Source organism: Osmerus mordax, chromosome 21 (assembly GCF_038355195.1).
Source record: "Osmerus mordax isolate fOsmMor3 chromosome 21, fOsmMor3.pri, whole genome shotgun sequence".
In the NCBI taxonomy this organism is placed as follows: Eukaryota; Metazoa; Chordata; class Actinopteri; order Osmeriformes; family Osmeridae; genus Osmerus; species Osmerus mordax.
The window spans coordinates 8,245,578-8,263,348 of NC_090070.1; the positions used below are offsets into that span (position 1 = coordinate 8,245,578).

Consider the following 17,771-nt stretch of genomic DNA (forward strand, 5'->3'; position numbering starts at 1 on the left):
CAGAGCTGGGCCCTGCTGAATAGAGCTTGGACACAGCGGATGCTGAAGGGGATTTTTTCTCTATGATTATATTGAATGTGACCTAGCAAAGGGACCTACCCCTTTTAGCATATGTTGAACTCAATATCTGGCACATGTCTATGATATTATGAGTTTGGAAAAATGAGCGTAAGTTTTCAACAAGTGGTAGTTGTTAGGCTGGTGGTAAGTCAAAATCCACACAGTGCCACAGTATAAGAAAAAGAAGAAGATCTCAAGTAATGTATTTTCACAGGACCTAAAAGGCTTTGGATGTCAGACACTGAGATTTAGATCCTGGAACTGTTGAGTGCTGATTTCCCCTTTCCCCAACTGTCCACAGCACAGCTCAAAAGACACCACAGCATGGAAAAACAGCCTTCCTTAACTTCTCTTTTCCACTATGCCCCCCTCCCGCCCCACCACCAAGTCCCCTTCACATTCCAGACATTGCTGGCAAAATTAATTTATCTCCAGAGGTGGAAAAATAAACAGAACTTAAGACGAGCTCCATTCAAGGGCTTTCTACAGACTTTCTTTTTCCCTGGGAGCCACTCGATACCATAATGCTTTAGACACTAGTGTGAGTTTGGCCTACTACACTACGTGAAACCGGGTTGATCGATGTACTAAATCACAATAACTGAGATTTAGGTGACCGCAACTTTAATATGCTAGCCTTGGTTCAACCGATGGTTTCAATTAAACCCTCGTGAAAGTGGTTTGGTTGGGTGAAGTCATGTGTTGTTTAAAAGTGTGCCGTAATCCTCTTAATCACAATGCAATTGTTAAATTACATTTGTGACAATGGCGACACGTGGAGTGTGTTTATGTTGGGGAACCTGACACTGACCTTAAGTATTGGTGGTCTCCTTGATGTGGCTAAGAGGGGGTTTATGGCTGCTATTCAACATAACACATAAGCTTACTAAGACCTTGTCAACATCCAATATAATCCCAGCTATACTGAAACGTGAGCAAATATAACATACTACATGAACTCCTGAAGTACTGAAACACTACAGTTCTTCAAGAAGCTCTAGTTGACACAAGGGACCAACAATCCAAAGATAAACTTATTGCAGTTAAGACTGCCAATAATATCAGCAAGGTAAGTCTAACTTCACAGTCCTGTGCTTCTCAAACCAACAACAATGCACCTTATAAAAGAAATATAACCAATGTTTTCACCTTATTCTGCAAGTTAGCCGGAACTTAACTTCAAAACAATTCTATGTGGACATCCTGCTCAGACTGTGTAGAGAGTGCCATTTGTGATGATATAAATTAATGAACCCAAACCAGCTCAGACTTACCTTGTAGCATGCATCTGTAGGCAGACTCTGAGATGGCGTAGATGTGAGGGGGCATCTCGTGCCTCTTCTTGCCCCTGTACATTTCTATGATGTTCTCCGAGTAGATGGGCAGGTTTTTATAAGGGTTGATGACCACACAGAAGAGCCCCGAGTATGTCTGTGAAATAAAAAAAACTAAAATTAACATTTAATATTTTGTTTCCTTGGGTCAAGGAAGCACTAAACACGCAACATTGCCAACTTTTGTATAGGATGTACGTAGCAAATAAATACACAGACTGAAGTGTTCGTCCACTATTCTACTGACATTGAGACTAAAAACGTACACTTTTTATTTTCGGAGAGTACATATAGCGATAGAGACAGATAGCCAGTCATCTGAACGTGAATTTTGTTGAACCGTCAATAGATATCACACATATCCAAGATCATCTTTCAACATCTAGTAAGTAACCTTTTGCTTACTGGGTAGCCTAATGTAAAGCCCCCTTCATTTTTCCAAGGAAAGGTATTGAGTAAATTGCCAACGACAATATGGCAGTGTCCTTGCTTCCACTCTTATAAACTCATGTCACCACTGGGGTCAAATGAGTGTCAACTGCAAAACGGACAGCAAGTAATAGCACACCCAGAAATAGCTGGCCTTGCATTGTGTATTTTCAGACCTGGGAGAATGAAATACAGGTGGGGTTGGCTGGAGGAGAGAGAGAACAGTCATCCCTTATCAAGGCAATTATCAAGGTTGACCTTGGGTCTGCTAGACACTGAAGATATTTTACTATTTCACCGTATCATAAAGACAGGAAGCGTCTACCGCAATTCAGAGATACTGCGTCCCTTTTTTGGGTTTCGGAACCTCAAAAATGTAGGCTCAAACACTGACAGAGACAGTTGGATCGTTGCCACCCTAGTTGAGATTCCTTCTGCGCTCGTCATGTCCTTCTCCACTCCTGTCTGGTGTCATCTGGGTACTGTCACGGAGGTGAGCAGAGGAGGACAATGTGAAGCATTGCGCAGGATCGCTACGGCTTTGTACAGACAACCCGGATGGGGAGTTTTCCGTGTGATCATACAACAGCACAAATCCTCGCAGCAAAAAAAACATGCAGAGGGGTGGGGCAGAGTGGGGTGGTGGCAGCCTTAATCCATACTGCGCAGCCACACTACCCCTGCAGCCTGATGCAGACAGGAGGCTGAGGGCAGGCCAGGCAAGGGTTAATCCTTGTCATGTCTGCAGTCGGGATAGTCCATCAACTGACTGAGAGGGGAGCGAGAGGGGGGGGGGGGGGCCCTCACAATCACATGGACCCTCTGTCCATTTTGTCTGGCCCTCTCTGTCCCTCCTTTTTCCCCCTCTCCCCTCCCTTCCCTCTCTCAAGTCATGGTTGGCTGAGCTGCAGAGCCACATTCCTGTAATTATGTTGTCTGTGCCGGGGCAGGGGGCTGTAGGGGGGGGGGGGGGGGGGGCGGGCCAGGGGCCGCCAGCAACTGAGCTGGAACAATGGCGGTGTGGCTGCACCATGCTGGGGGAGCGACGGGGTCCTTTAAAGACCCCGACAAAGCTAGCCGTGGCTGTCGCCTGGCTGGAGGAGCCAACACTCACGGTCACACGTTAAACACAGACTGACTGGTGTGGAAAAACAAATGCATCGGTTGCTTTGTCTATCATGCATGCGCTCACGTCCCGCTTGATTGAACCAGCCCTTCGTTTGTTCCGACACCTTTTCAGGGACATACCCAGACCAGGCTGTATATTGCTGTGAAGTTCCGAAGATGACAATACGTCACGTGCTTTACAGTTACAACTTAAATGCTTGTACTGTAGACCAACAGGTGTACGTGAGCAATCATCTGAAGTCCCCTAGTGATTCAGTAAATCTTGGTGTTCACTCGGGAAAGACGGTGGAGCCACCAGATGACCAGTCTGTCATACACAGCCTCTTCAGACACAGAAATATGCTTTGGCCTGGCCATGGACCAGCACAGTGTGATAGTCAAGTCAAGATTTATTACTCCAGAGTTAGACTGGAGTCTGTATCCCCAGACGTCTGGGAGGAACCAGGAGAAGACTGCATGCAGAGTACTGACGATCTCGCTTCCCAAGTCGTCTCATTACCACAGAACAATAACAGGCCAATATAGTCCACATTTTATAGTCCATATTCAATATAGTCCACATATTTTGTAAGCATCACCTTTCAGGGATGCGAGCCAAGCAGCTAGCCCCGTGGCGCCTCCCACACCCCTTGTCTTCCCTGGCACCCCACTGTGGGCGCAGCGCCAGGCAGACGGATAAGCAGCCCTGGGCCGAGCCACAGGCAAGCAGTGGAGAGGAATGACTCAGCTGCCCGGTCCTGATGGAGGTCTCTGGGGGGGGATTTTTTTTTTAAGGGGGGGGGGGGATTAACGTGGCTCTGCATGCGAGGGGTGAGACGCTGAGGGAGGAGCGCATGGCTGCAGCCAGGGTCCGGCTGTGTCTAAGTCCCAGAGAAGAGCAGTGGGGGGGGGGGGGGATTTACCGTAACAGCGATCGTGGAAGTTGTGTGGTTTCTAAAGTAGAACTCAGCACAGCTGGGTTTCCCAGTTGTCTGGCAATCAGGAGGTCTTCCGTGTCCAGCAGAGCTGAGAAACAACGTTTCGCCTCTCCACGGACAAGGAGGGGGGTTTATTTTTACATCGACTCTGCTGTGCAGAGGCAGCACAAGGAGGTGAACATAAAGTTTTGAGTGAGAGATTTTGAGGAGAAAGGTGTAATTACTGTAAGCAGTGGTTTCAAACGGTGAAGTGTTGTGGTCTCGGCGTAGGAGGAGACCCTTGGAGAACCAGTGCAGAGCAAGCAGTTCTGCTCTGCCTACACAGTGCGTGTGTGTGTGTGTGTGTGTATTTTCACAGATCCCTGCTTCACCATTATTTAAGCTGCCCTCAGAGCATGCTGAAGTTTAGAGGCAGGACAGGAGTAGTTTAAGTCCGGACTCAAAAGAAACGACCTTCGGATAAAGACTGAAAAACATATGCTCAGTAAGGGTAAGGAGGGGTGGGGGTGGTGATGACTCCTGCAGACCATCAACCCAAAGCCACCGGCCTGGAGCCATCTTCCCTCACCAGTAACTGAATGGTGTGTCACACAAATATGTGCATTGATTAAAGCTGTAATGTTGTTTTATCTGTGTGAGCTTTAGCATGAGAGCACACACATCAAAAGGAGGCCAGAAGCAGGGCCAATAGGAGGGCTGATTGCCAGAACAGCATCTGCAGGCATGTCTCCACACCACACAAACCGAGTCCGTTAGCAACACATTACACAAAGCCAAGATAAAGTACACTAGGGAGAAATTAGGGAGTATCTGGGAGTAGAAAGGGAATGGAGGAGGAGAGAAAAAGAAAGAGAGGGAAACCTCAAAACTTAAATTCGATTAAGGCCATTTTTTTTTTAATCAAGTGGAGGTTTCAATCTGGGGGTCTTAAAAATGCTAGTTATTCAGAGACAGCTGTTGCTTATCAGCTGAAACAAAGGACTCCATTATGATGGTGGGGTTACAGTGTGTGACTCAGCATGGAGAGAGCAGCGTCTGCATGGACTAGCAGGGCCTCACAGGGCCTCACAGGGCCTGGGACTTGCCTAACAATCCCGGCCTGGCCAAGGGAGCGTGTGGACGGAAGGAAGGTGGGCGAGCTTTGAATAGGCCTCCTTCTGTTCCCTGCTATTGGTGCGGTAGCCATGACAACTGAGGCTGCTTTTGGTTGAGAGTCTCCTTCCCAAAGTGTTCCATCCACCTGCAAGGGCTGATGGCGACCAATGAAAACTGACATCATAACTCACATGTCATACGCATAACGGTTTAACCTATTGCAGGTCTGACACCATAAACTAATGACTGGGAAAAAAAAGGAGTACACCCTAATCACTGATCCATTTCTTGTCCCTGAGATTTGAAGCCTCGAGATAAAAGCTCCGCAACGCTAAAAGATCCAAAATGACCTCATCCCTCAAAGCTTCTGTGCTCCAATCCCCGACACCTCTAGGGGAAGAAAACCACAGGAATAGATCCAGCAGGCGTCCATACCCCAGCAGCCCTCGGCTTCTCCCTCGGTCTCAGGTGCCCCACAAACTCTCCATCTATTCCAGGAATGCATGTCGCTAAGTGGGTCATAATCACAGGGGAAGTAGCTGCTTATCTAGTACATGTCTAATTCATCACAGCCTCAAGTAGTGGTGCATTTAAGACCAAATGGGTTTTGGTGTCTATGGACGAGGCGATGACGGACTCGAGCAATCCCGTATTACAACGGACCCGTCCGAACCGGATATGAACGGATGGATCGATGGCAGGGTGAACTGTAGGATACTCACGTAGATGAGTCCAGAGTAGTAGCGGTCCTTCAGGTTGTGCAGCACCGACGCCTCGTTCAGGCAGGTGAGCTCGGCCATGTCCTCCACCTTGCTGAACTTGGGCGGGTTCATCTTCTGGATGTCGTCCTTGTTGACCACGGCCTTCTTCCCGTTCTCCGCCAGCTCCACCACGCACTCGTCCCCGCGCTCCTCCCGGATGCTGGCCGCCTCGAAGCCATGCCGCTCGGAGGGGATCCACACCAGCTTCTTGGCCGTCCAGTCGGCCTGCGTGGCTGGGTTGTACACCACTGCGCGGTCCACAAATAGGTACCGCTCCGGGTCCTCCTGCCCGCTCCGCTGTGCCATCGCCGGGTACCAGAACACACGAGGCCACCTGTGGAGAGGAGGGTGGAGGGAAGGAGGGCATGAGTTACCAGTGGAGATTAATCAGCACGCTTCCTGGACATGGATGTTAGTCTAATACTTTCTTGGTCACCCCTCAAGGATGAATTACAGTCTCTCTCAATATCTATCTGGAAGATTATGCAATTACAATACAGTTAGCATTGGGCATCGGTATGAAACATAGACACATGTAGAGTTGCAGCTTCTCTTGGTGAGTGTGTAGATGTAGCCTACCTAGTACCCTACCTGCAGCCAGTATTTTGGGGGGGAGGCATTAAGACTCAACCAAGCCATCTCATCAACTAAAACCACCTCAGTACAAACATGAAGATGTGGGACTTCTGGATTACCCGTCTATTAATATGGGGCTTAACTATTACATCAATGAGCAGCTGGACAGCTAGACCGTGGGGGTGCATACTCTATCCAACAGCCTTGGAGTGCGTGTCTCACGTCAGGGAAACATTCCTCAGACACAAGGCATGAGTCATCTCCCTGGTGCCCACGCAGGTTTGTGTTCCTTGATCTGTGAGCATGAATCTGGCATAATGGTTAAGTTATGTTTAAGGATTACATAAGGGAAAGCTGACCCCACAGTATAGAGCGCAGTAATCTAAAGTACGTGCCTGCACAAACACACACCACATTGCCTGTGGTAGACTGTCACTACTAAACCATGCTCTGGTTCCCCATGAACCCCATGTTAATAGAAACGTATTATACAGGACTACAGTCAAGGGGAACAGTTGCAGGATGAATCTGAAGTGGGAAACCAGACATCCGCTTGATGTATTGACTGGTAAATGGGTGATATCCCATACTATCAAACTATATTTCAATTTGTGACTTCTGCTTCAAACTCATTGCTAAGGATCATCATCCAGACTCTAGACTGATTAAAATCATCCCATGGCAACAAGGTTCAAGGAACCAGAGTGTGTATCATGAAGGTCAGCGTATGTCAGTCAGCTTTGTAAGGAAAGCTCAAGATGATGTTTGTTGGGATACTAAACATGAAACTGGGTCAGGTCATGGGATGGAGGGATCAGGGTGCCGCTAAGCGCGCTGCCGTGCCACTGGCACTGCATCCCCGCGCGCTACGTCGCTAGCTAGCTATGATATCACACTGACCACACGCCAAGCATGTTTTCCAGTCATTCTTGCCCACAATTATCTTGGTACTTAATCTTGGTGCGTAATCAGTCTGAATATGAATATGAACCACGACTGGCTACCGTTAATTGAAGCTATAGGAAGATAACATGCGCATATGGCCGCTCCAGTATTGTTTTGCCTTGGCTGGCTAGCTTGGCTAACTGGGATGACAAGGAATGTATAGTTTAAAAAAACGGAAAACACACATTTAATAGATAAAGTAGTGTTATTAATTTACATGACTATTAAACGTTTAACAAGATTATATGTACAATGGATAATTTGCTCTCCCTTCCTATAACTAGCTATCTTGCGCGTTCATCATCATCATCATAAGGAGTTAGATGTAAGTGAGCCTAAGTTCAACCGGCTAGGCACGCTCTTCCCGCAGCACGCATCATCACCAGACAGTGTGGGTGGCTCAGCTAAAATGTTATGCTGGAATACATGCATGCATGCTTCCAATATAAAACACAGATCATTTGTCAACTACGGTGGCAGAAATAACTTTTTAATATTGTCATTTATTTCTGGAGGGTTCTAGAAAAATTCCAATGACAGGTTGCTTGCTAGCTGGCTTTGTGGTGACGGCTAGTAGCAAGCTTATGGTCTTCCATCGTTGAAAAGTCATGGCAAAATAATCCGTTAGCCAGTCCGGCATCCGTTACAAAACCATTCATATCTTCCTCAAACTTACCTGGTGCAGTTGTAAAATGAGCTTGCAAACTTCTACGAATACTCTGGTATCCAATAAGTTATTGTAATATTCCTTACAATTCCTTATTATTCCTGCAAATATTCACTTCTTTCGGCCGATTTCACATCAGTGGTACACCCCCACCATACGACACTCTCTCAACCTAACTCGCCATGCAGTACAGCTATTCTCTGTTCCCGCCTCTAGGCCGCGCTGTATGTCACGCCCACCATTGAAAGTAAGGATTTGATTGGATTCACAAAAATAATTTCTCAATGTGATTGGTTCAAACTCAGTCCCTCCGAAAACTTTGCTAATTGATCGTGACGTGTAGTCGAGCTGCAAAATTCACCTGCAGAAGGATGGATGCTGACCTTCCAAAGAATTGTAGGCCTTACACGTGTTTTACTTTTGAGCATGGCTGTCAAAACCGTCACCCTCACAACCTTACACCCGGAAAAAAGTGAATGCGCATATAGGCCTACATGACTGACAAAGATGATGATTCAATATTCATATCATGCACACTTCATCACATATCATTCAAGTTGTAGCTCTGCGTCGCTTAGAAGGTAAAGCCAGAGACGACTGGACCGCCTCTTTGACTGACACATATTTGGACTTGAAGGGCAGTGACTTAATCGAAATCAGTATTTTAATGTTTCCTATATTAACTGCCAATTATATACACAAAATGATCAACAGTAGCCTAGGGCTATGCCACATATATATAGCCTTTGTCTAACACAGACATAGCATGCTTTTAAAATGTAATTGCTCATAGACTGTTTACGTGCATAGGTCGACCTCTACTGGGCAAAACCTGAACAAAACATAATTTGGACACAAATGCAGACTAGTAAATGGAATATCTTTGCATTAATGTCAATTTCCACAATTTTCAAGTCTCTGTATAGCTTACATATAGGTCTAATTAAGTATTAGAAAGATATTTAGAAAATGCCTTAACTGAGTTTATATCTTATTTATGGGATGATTAACAAAACATTTAATATGAATATTTTCCATGAGTTCCATTGCACAGAGTAGATATAGGTACTATATAGTGTATTCACTGGTTTTGTGGGATTTAAGCAAATGTATTACAAGATGTTACTCATTGCTGTCAGCAGAGGTCAGACTAAGCGTAGAAAACAATTGAGATGATGACGATGTAAGAATATTTAAAAGAAAGTCAAATTTGGATGATCAAGTATCTCCTCAGTTTATGTTGGGAAACAACATGACATACAGGCAAAATAAAGCTGTACAACTCATTCCTGCAGTTGTTTAGTAAATTGTTTGCACTGCAGCACCATGTATTTCTAATTTCCTCTCCCTCTCTCTTTTACTAATTTCTCGCATCTCTCGTTCTTTACCTGCACTTTACCTTTTTCTTTTTTCAATTTACATCTCTCTCTCTCTCTCTCTCTCTCTCTCTCTCTCTCACACACACGCTCTCTCTCTCTCTCTCTCTATCCCCCCCCCCACCTCCCTCTCAAATTCATTCACAGAATGACGTACATGTCCGGATGACTCACCAGGTCTCTCAGGACAAGAAATGTACCCAGCCCCGTCCATCCTCAGTAGACCTGCGTCAGTCGCTCCAGCATCAAGTTCTGCTATTAGGCTCAAGCACTGGAACTCATAGAGAAATGCCAGCCAGCCAGGCAATCGTCCTGTCATCCCTATCTCTTTCTGATTGTATTTGTCCCCCTTTTCTGTCTATACTTCTCTGGTCCATCAAGGCCCATGAGACCGTTGACGGTCCCCTGCAAGTAGGACTCACTTTTTCAAACAGTCAGTGTGAAACATGCTGAACATGCTGCAAAGAATATCTGTTCAGTTACTGTTCCAGGAACACCCCTAAGCGCAGATAGGAATTGTGTGTTTGAAGGTCTCTGTGACCTAGGAAACAATAAGCTTTACTGGAAACACGGCTTTCCGTTCCTTTGTGTGAATTGAAGGGTTTTTCTTGCCTTCGCATAGAATTATTTGAACAGTTTATGTTTCTTCTTCTTATCCAGTGTTTATTCAGAGTTTAATGGTAGTTTGAGAGGAAGTAGTTTGAAAACCCAATTTTAACTCCACCACTGCTCTCCTGTAGCCTGGGATTACAGTTTTTCACAATTGCTAAAACACATTTCTTGAAACAGTCACCCATTTTCTCAAAACTGTAAACACAAAACCTCATCTTCAAGCACTATTTACAAAACCACTGAATCCTCTTGCAAAATGAAACTTTCGCCTCAAAACAGATCTACCTGTGCTCAAAATCAAACACTGCTCTCAAATCATAAAAAAGTGATCAAAATTATATACACTATCAAGCAGTCAGTAAACAATACACCAAAAAATTGAAAACACATTGTTCAAAACATATAGTTCTCAGGGAGAACTTTATGTAATCTCAAAACAAATTTCATATTTATCCGTCATTGTCTTTTGATGAACAAAAACATGTTCTATCATAGTAGCTCAAAATTGATCAGAAATTACTACTCTGCTTTGCTCTTTGCAATTGTTTTGTTCTTTCTCCCCCTTGTACCCCTATACAGTACTGTACCCTGCATCTCACTACTCACAACTCACTCTTGTTCTTTGTTGATATGAACCTGCAACCAGTCAAAATCTATTGAGCAGTCAGTACTGTTACTGTAACAAATGGAAAGCACAATGTTCAGGGCCATACAATTTGTTCATTGTACAGTATACAGCCTACAATGCACTGTACAGTATACAATACTGAAAGGGACAAAAATCAAAGGAGTAAACATGTGATCAATGTGCTTCTTCTTTTCTTTGGGCTGGGTTAGGCCAGAGCACTTTCTCGACATCACAAGCAATATTTTCCCACCTTCAACAACCTGTTTGCTCTCTGAACTGGCTTATATTGGTTGTGTCACATCATTTGAAACAAGTGAAATCAATTTTGAGTGGTTGTGTTTAGTCAATGACATGTTTTTCTATTTGTATTTGATTGTTGCCATTTGTGTTTACCAGTATGGATGACATGTGCATTAGAGTGCAGAATGTGTTTTAAAAAATGAGAATGTGTTTAGAGTTTTGCTGAACAGTCTAAGTGAGATCTGCAAATTGTGTTTTACCATGTGAAATGGTTTAAGGTATTGACAACAGACAGGCACAATTAGCTACATGAGTTCAGGCAACTGAGAACTTTGTTCAGCCAATGGGTTTTAGTGTTTTAGGAATTGAGAAAAACTGTAACTGTGGTTACAGCAGCAGTAGCAGTTCTCTCTCAGAACACTATGGATCCACATGCCAGTCTTTCTGCAGTAGAGCACTGTTTGTGTCTGCAGTAGAGCGCTGTCTGTCAATAGATCTGTAGACCAGACCGATAGGGTCTGCCTCAACGTGAGTAATCATAGTTTATCTTGTGTGTAATCGAACTTGCATTTGGGTGGTGGAAGAGAGGTATCTGTTTGAATAGAATGTAAAGCATGCGGTTTAACAGCAGTGACACCATCCAGTCAAACCTAGTCCTAAAAAACGATTGACAGTAAGCACAGTATTTGTGACAGAACTGGATTTTGTGGAAAGGAAAGCAGAAAATGAGGATGGAACAATGAAAGTGGCCAAACCAAAGAGGGAATATAAGAGAAAGAGGTGGAAAAGGGAGAGAGAAGAAGAGAGTTAACTAGCTAACTATGTGTCCTGTGCACTGTAGCTTGACGCTAACCAAATGTCTAACCAAATAGTCTTGGTGGAATTAGCTTGGTTCGTTTAAAGAGCTGGGAGACCAGGGAGACAGGTGGATCTGGAGGTGGGCGCTCAACACAGGCACCAATTATGCCATCTGAACCTGTGGTCCATGCTAATTATCCAGACGTGTTTTAAAGCACGAGCCACCGTCACACACGATTCCACACAAGGGCAAAATATCTGCGGCTGTACCAACACTCTGCAATACCACCACAATATACCATATCACACAGCAGAGAAAGACATGTCACCCCACTGGAATAACTCAATCAATTGACATAATTAACCTCCTGCATCAGCAGTCCATACTGCTGTTATAAAACGTTAAAGGGCATCATAGATAAAATTTGTTGTTTCATTTGATTTAATACATTATTTCACAAATAGAACAATTGAAGTAACACTTTTACCACTTGATGACAGAGGTCTGCACTGTACATTCCCAGTGACCACATGAGATCTGTGACCACACAACCGGTGTCACACAAACCATTTGAGAGCATGCACATCCACAGGAGATCTGCGGAGAGTGTTGTTCACCTGCAGAGAGAAGAGGACGTGGAAAACTGGATGGAAGTTTCAGCCAATGGGCTTAAATGTTAAAGTGCCTGTGTTCTCAGCGTCACCACAGTGATGTGTCAGAAAGAAAATAGGATCCCTCTTATTGTGTCTATTAATAAAGTCTTACCTGTAAACATCTGCTTGTAAATATGCCACCTGCTCTTTGTAATTAGGTTGAGGATGACACAGGTGTGATGGGAAAACGTCAATCTTCAGCAAAGCTAGTTAAAACTACATTCATTATGAATCGAACTGCTTTCAGATATTTTTTTCCCATTTCCAATAACAATAAACTGGAGATTCCTAAGAGCACAGCGTGGTTTCTATCTTGAGAACGCACATCACATTATCGGAGTCCCCACTTGAAACCTTGAAACATCAATCCCTGAACACCTCATTAACACGTTTGACCCCTGAATGAACACCTCAGTTTAAGAAGTATTCATCTCATCAGATAACATTCCCTCTCCGCCCTCGCCCAGGGCTTCCATTCTCTGTTGTTACCAGTATCCATCTGATTCACGGCACGATCGTAACATTCAAACAGAAGAACAAGGACATTATGTCAGGCACTGGTCATAGCACCCTGGGTAAGGGCCCCATTCTCTCCAAAGCCTATCTTTTGTCTCCTCAGCCTTTTATTAAATCCCCAGTCTCCTTTCCTGTTCATATCCTCTTGTGAAAGAAATGAAAGCTATGAGTCATACTGCAAACGCTCTCCTCAATGTGAAACACCTGACTGAACTCCATGGTTTCATACTGAATCGACAGGTGTGCATGTCACTTTTAAAACTGAAGAAAGAATTATAAAGAATTGGCATAGCCATTACAAGTGGTTCTGTCTGGTTGTATTCTGAAGACACCACAACTAATAGAGGGTCTAGATATGGTTTACACTAAGACAGGGACCTACAATCTTTCTCACATTGGACTGACTAAGCATATAGGCACAGAATAAAATGATTGATTTGACATACCAAAGCATATGTAACAGCTTGTTCATTAATTGATAATAGATTAGCTTTGCCATGTAAAGTCTCAAGGCTGTTTGCCTGTTGCTAAGGAACAGTAGCAAAAGATGGGTGAGGGTGGCTGACGAACGTCTGAAATGTGTGTGTGTTTGTGCGTATTTGTGTGTGTTTATGTGCGAGTGAATGCATGTTCTAGCCTCTCTCAGCTAGACTTCTCTCCAACCATTCTCTGCAGTGAGGGTCATTAATACATGATCAAGTTCATGGTTAAAACTATGTCTAAATGATCCTACTTTGTCAACTGAATCCATCCATCCAATCCATCCATGCGTGGGTTGGCAAGAGTATGGCAATTTTCCTTTTGAAGTAATAATATTAACTTGTTGGTGTGCGGGGGGGAACAGTCATTAAAACTCTCACAGGTTCCTCAGCTACTTGGCTACAATTACCATTCAGAGACATGTATTGATTCCCTACCTAGAACTGTCTTTGTGCAGTGAGATCGGATAAAAAATACATGACATTTTGATGCCAGCAGAAACCAGGCAGAGAAAAGAAGCAAGGTCACTAGCAGGAGGGCAGGGTCGACAGAAAAGGAGAGACTGTATGTGTGTGTCAGAGACAGAGGAGAGAGACAAAGAGAAAGAGGGGAAATAGAGAGAAGAGAGAGAAAGAAAAAAAGGCCGGCAGAGGCGAGAGGGAGAGAGAAAATAGAGAGAACGAGAGACAGACAGGAGGTAGAGAGAGAAGGAAAGAATTCTCTCAGCCCATGACCGGCATCAATATTATAAATGATTGGATCTAAAATCAAACCAAGTACACATTTAATTAGCCTTCACCGGTGCCTAACACATATTTTGATGGAACGCAATCGCGAGTTAATGAATACGAAGTGTGGTAGATGGTGAGTCACTGGCAGCGGTGCTATCACAGAAATTGGAATAGAAAAACGACAAACTGCTCACCTCTTGTGGGAGAAATCAAGGATCTTCAAGGCTATGTGTTTATGTTAATCATAATCCGTATATATGATTCATTTACCTTTTTTCAATCATTACTGTACTTAATATAGTGCAACAATGACAATCTCAATCTCAGGCCAGACTGGACAACAATTTTCACAACACTATCCACTGTACGCCAGTCCAATCACCAGTCAGTGGAAGGTGTCTTATAAATTATTACCTACTTTGTTCATATTTTGCATTCATAGATGATCTGGTACTAAGCCCAGATCATTTATGATTTGGGGGGGGGGGGGGGGGGGGGGGCAAGGTTGCAGAATGTTTTTCTCAACATGTGTTGTGTGATTGTCCCTGTGAGGGGGCAGTGGGGTGGGGGTGAGCGCAGTGTTTGGGGTTCACAGATGTTAAAACCAGCGTTGGGACGTTGAATCAGATACGTGTTGCTGTGAGTCATACCAGCGACAAGGCCTTCGCGTCTCTGTACCCATGGCAAAGTGTTTGCTTGAAACCTGTGGATGAGTCATCGTGCATCTCTGCAATGCAGCACACTTCAGAACATCGGAGAACAGTTCTTCTGTGTGTGTGCATGCATGAGTACCTATGCTTGTGTGTGCATGTGTACTTTATCTCTCAACAGGCATCCTCATCCAACTCCCGTTGTCATGACAATCACAGAAACCCCCACGGCCCCCGAGGTACTCTAGGGTGTCAAAGGTCGCCCAGGAGCCCTTGAGAGCCAACCCCCTTTCCAGACTTTACCCTTCCCTGCCTTGACATTCACGGACGCTCAGTCGCCCTCCATTTGCTTCTGGAGGCCGCTTATTGAAACACAGATTGATAATGACTAGGATTAGGTTGTGGATGCGCATGCAGAGCCTCATGGGAAGTCATCCACATGATGTAAGAATCGGTTAGATAGTAATGGTGGAAGCTGTGCACCTGTCGAAAGGACGCAGCTAATTGGTATCACATTGCTTTTGAGTGGGTAATGGCTCTGGTTGTTTAAAAATAACAGGGATGGTGATAGATACAGGTGCTCAGGATTCTTGTTGATGACTCAATGACGCTGTCTTTTTCAGTCATCTCAGCTTGCTGAAATGACTCATTCGATGACCACATTCACTAGGAAATCTCCATAAATGTCACAGGCTGTGCAATGCCAAATGAATACCACATGATGATAACAACGCGCTTGAAACCGTCGCTCACAAACAAGACACACACACTTTAAACACACGCATGGATTACATGAATCTGGAGCCCTCCCTTTGCGTTCAGCGGTCAGCCAGCCCTGTCTGTATTCATGAGCGAGTCTTCTATCTTTTCATCTGCGGTGAGAGATAGACTTCCGTTATCCCTCCCTCTGTGACAGCTATTTGTCTGGGGCCCTCAGCACAGCTCACATTTGTGTGAGCAAAACAACATTTGCATCAAGGCGCTGTTGACATAATGAAATGAAAAGAAGGAGGGAGACAGACTGTGAATCTGGCAACCTGCTGAATTCAAATCGTCTCATTATTCAAGTGGACATTCTGAAGGGAGGGAAAGAGAGAGAGAGACAGAGAGAGAGGGAGACAGAAAGAGTGAGAGACAGAGAGAGATAGAGAAAGAGAGAGATAGGAAAAGGGGAGGATGAAATGGATTGAGGATGATTCAGACTTTTCATTTCCTATTTAAGTGAATTTGGCAAAAGCTAGATAAATGGACTGAATGGGCAGCTAACAAACCTGGCAACCTGCCATGCATCCACTGCCACTAACAGCACTAACAATTGTTACAACAGTTCTAATTTCACACGTGTCAATCAGCATTAAAATGAGTGTGTCTCTAATGACCAGAGGTCTGTAATTGATCAAAATTACAGAAGCTCAGTCAAAAAATTCAGTTGACATATCATTTTAATGAAATCCATTTGAAAAAAATCTCTTTAAAGACTTTCATATGCAAGAGATGAAAACTGCAGGCATACTAGCCTGCGGCGCTAGCGCTGCAGTGCTTAGCATCCAGATGCCAGGGCAGCTAATTAGCAAGGGCAGCTAATAGGAGCTCAAATCAGTTCTGGCTGAGATGAAAGCATTCTCCTAGGCATTGGTGCAGGTCAGGTGAAATCTCCACAGCTTTGTAAAGCTGTTAGGAACCAGACACAGGAAAATAGCATTACTTGTGGTTGGTTTTTATTGTATACTGTATTAGTTTACTCTTGATCTTATACATTTTAAATTAACACTTATCAAATACATGGTCTGATGTGTCAGCTGTATTTATGAATCAGTTCTGATATACATGATATGGCTACTGTACAGTAACACTTTGTACACAGAGTATTTCCCTAAGAATTGGTAAGAATATCTTGCTACAAACAAAGCCTGAGAATGAACATTCACTGAACACACACTAACACCTGCCACTTTAACTCAGCAAGGGTCACATTTTCATGACAATACAAAATAGTTGGATTTTTTTTTTCATCCATGTATATTCCTTTCATAAACCTATAATATAATCAGGTTAATATGTAGATTTCACTTTTACGGTAACACGTTTGAAACAATATTGTTAAGCTGTCATATACAAAAATATTTTGTCCACTGGGTGAAACACCCTGGGAATATAAATATCAACACATACATCCTGAAACAAGGAAAGAACATTTCAAACAAAAGCACAACACTGGTTTGGTGGACAGATTTAGTGAGAGACAGCTTGACGTCACGCCATGGAGCTTAGCTGTCAGAAACACAGCTTTAGACACTTCAGGCTTCAGTGACTGTTATAGAATTCAGAGGGAGAGTGAGAGAGAGAGAGATAGAGAAAGTGGGAGAGAGACACAGTGAGATACAGAGAGACACACAGTGAGAGACAGATATAGAGAGAGGGGGGGAGATACGGACTTCAGGGAGAGAGAGCAGGACTGTGAGTGGGAAACAGAGAGAGAGAGAGGGATAGCATGACCAAGGGTGAAAGAGAGAGACCAGCAAAATGAGAGGGGGATAGAGAAAGAGAGAAACAGAAAACATAGAGAGATGCAGTGAGAGAAAGTGAGGGTTACTGTATATGCGTCTGTGGGAGGTGTGGGTGGGTGTGGAGGCTAACCGAGGATCAGTGAAGAGTAACTCAAATCTCATAACTCTTAAAACAGAGACCTGAGGGCAGTAAGGCAGCGGATCCTCTCTTGATATTCTGATATGATTCTGGCACACTCAAATGGACACACATACACACAAACAGTACAAAACACTGGCATTCAGAATACGAAAGTCCACTACGTGTGCCCCTCAAACTTCCAAGTAGTTCAAGTGATATGAATAACATCAACTGACACTCGAGTACAATTGGAGGACAAAAGAGAAGTGTTTAATTTCCAATTGGTTTGACTCTCCACGCTATCTGCTCTGTCTGGTACAAGTACCACCCCAGCCATTTCCAATTACCCAGCTAGCTAGGTAAACAGCAAGGGATGGACAACTGGAGACTGAGTACAATGGCTTGGCAGATTTAAGGTGAAGGAGTAGGATGGTGCAGGAGAACCGCACTGCAGTCCTTTTCAGCTGAAACAAAAAGCAGTGAGAGGTTTAAACTGTCCATAGCAGCCAGATATAGGCTAGCAACAGAACCAAGCTTTGTTGCTGT

At 44.2% G+C, this 17,771-nt stretch overlaps 1 protein-coding gene across 1 annotated transcript in view; it reads right to left on the reverse strand.

The window, feature by feature from the left end:
- LOC136965224 (myosin-10-like) overlaps positions 1-8,057 on the reverse strand; it is a 48,712-nt gene extending 40,655 nt beyond the window's left edge. The window contains exons 1-3 of the mRNA XM_067259288.1: positions 7,922-8,057; positions 5,686-6,058; positions 1,335-1,491 (exon numbers count right to left, since the gene is read on the reverse strand). Of these exons, the coding sequence (XP_067115389.1) occupies positions 1,335-1,491; positions 5,686-6,030 (502 nt within the window). The 5' untranslated portion in view covers positions 6,031-6,058; positions 7,922-8,057. The remainder of the gene's footprint in view (positions 1-1,334; positions 1,492-5,685; positions 6,059-7,921) is intronic.
- Positions 8,058-17,771: the final 9,714 nt, after the last annotated feature.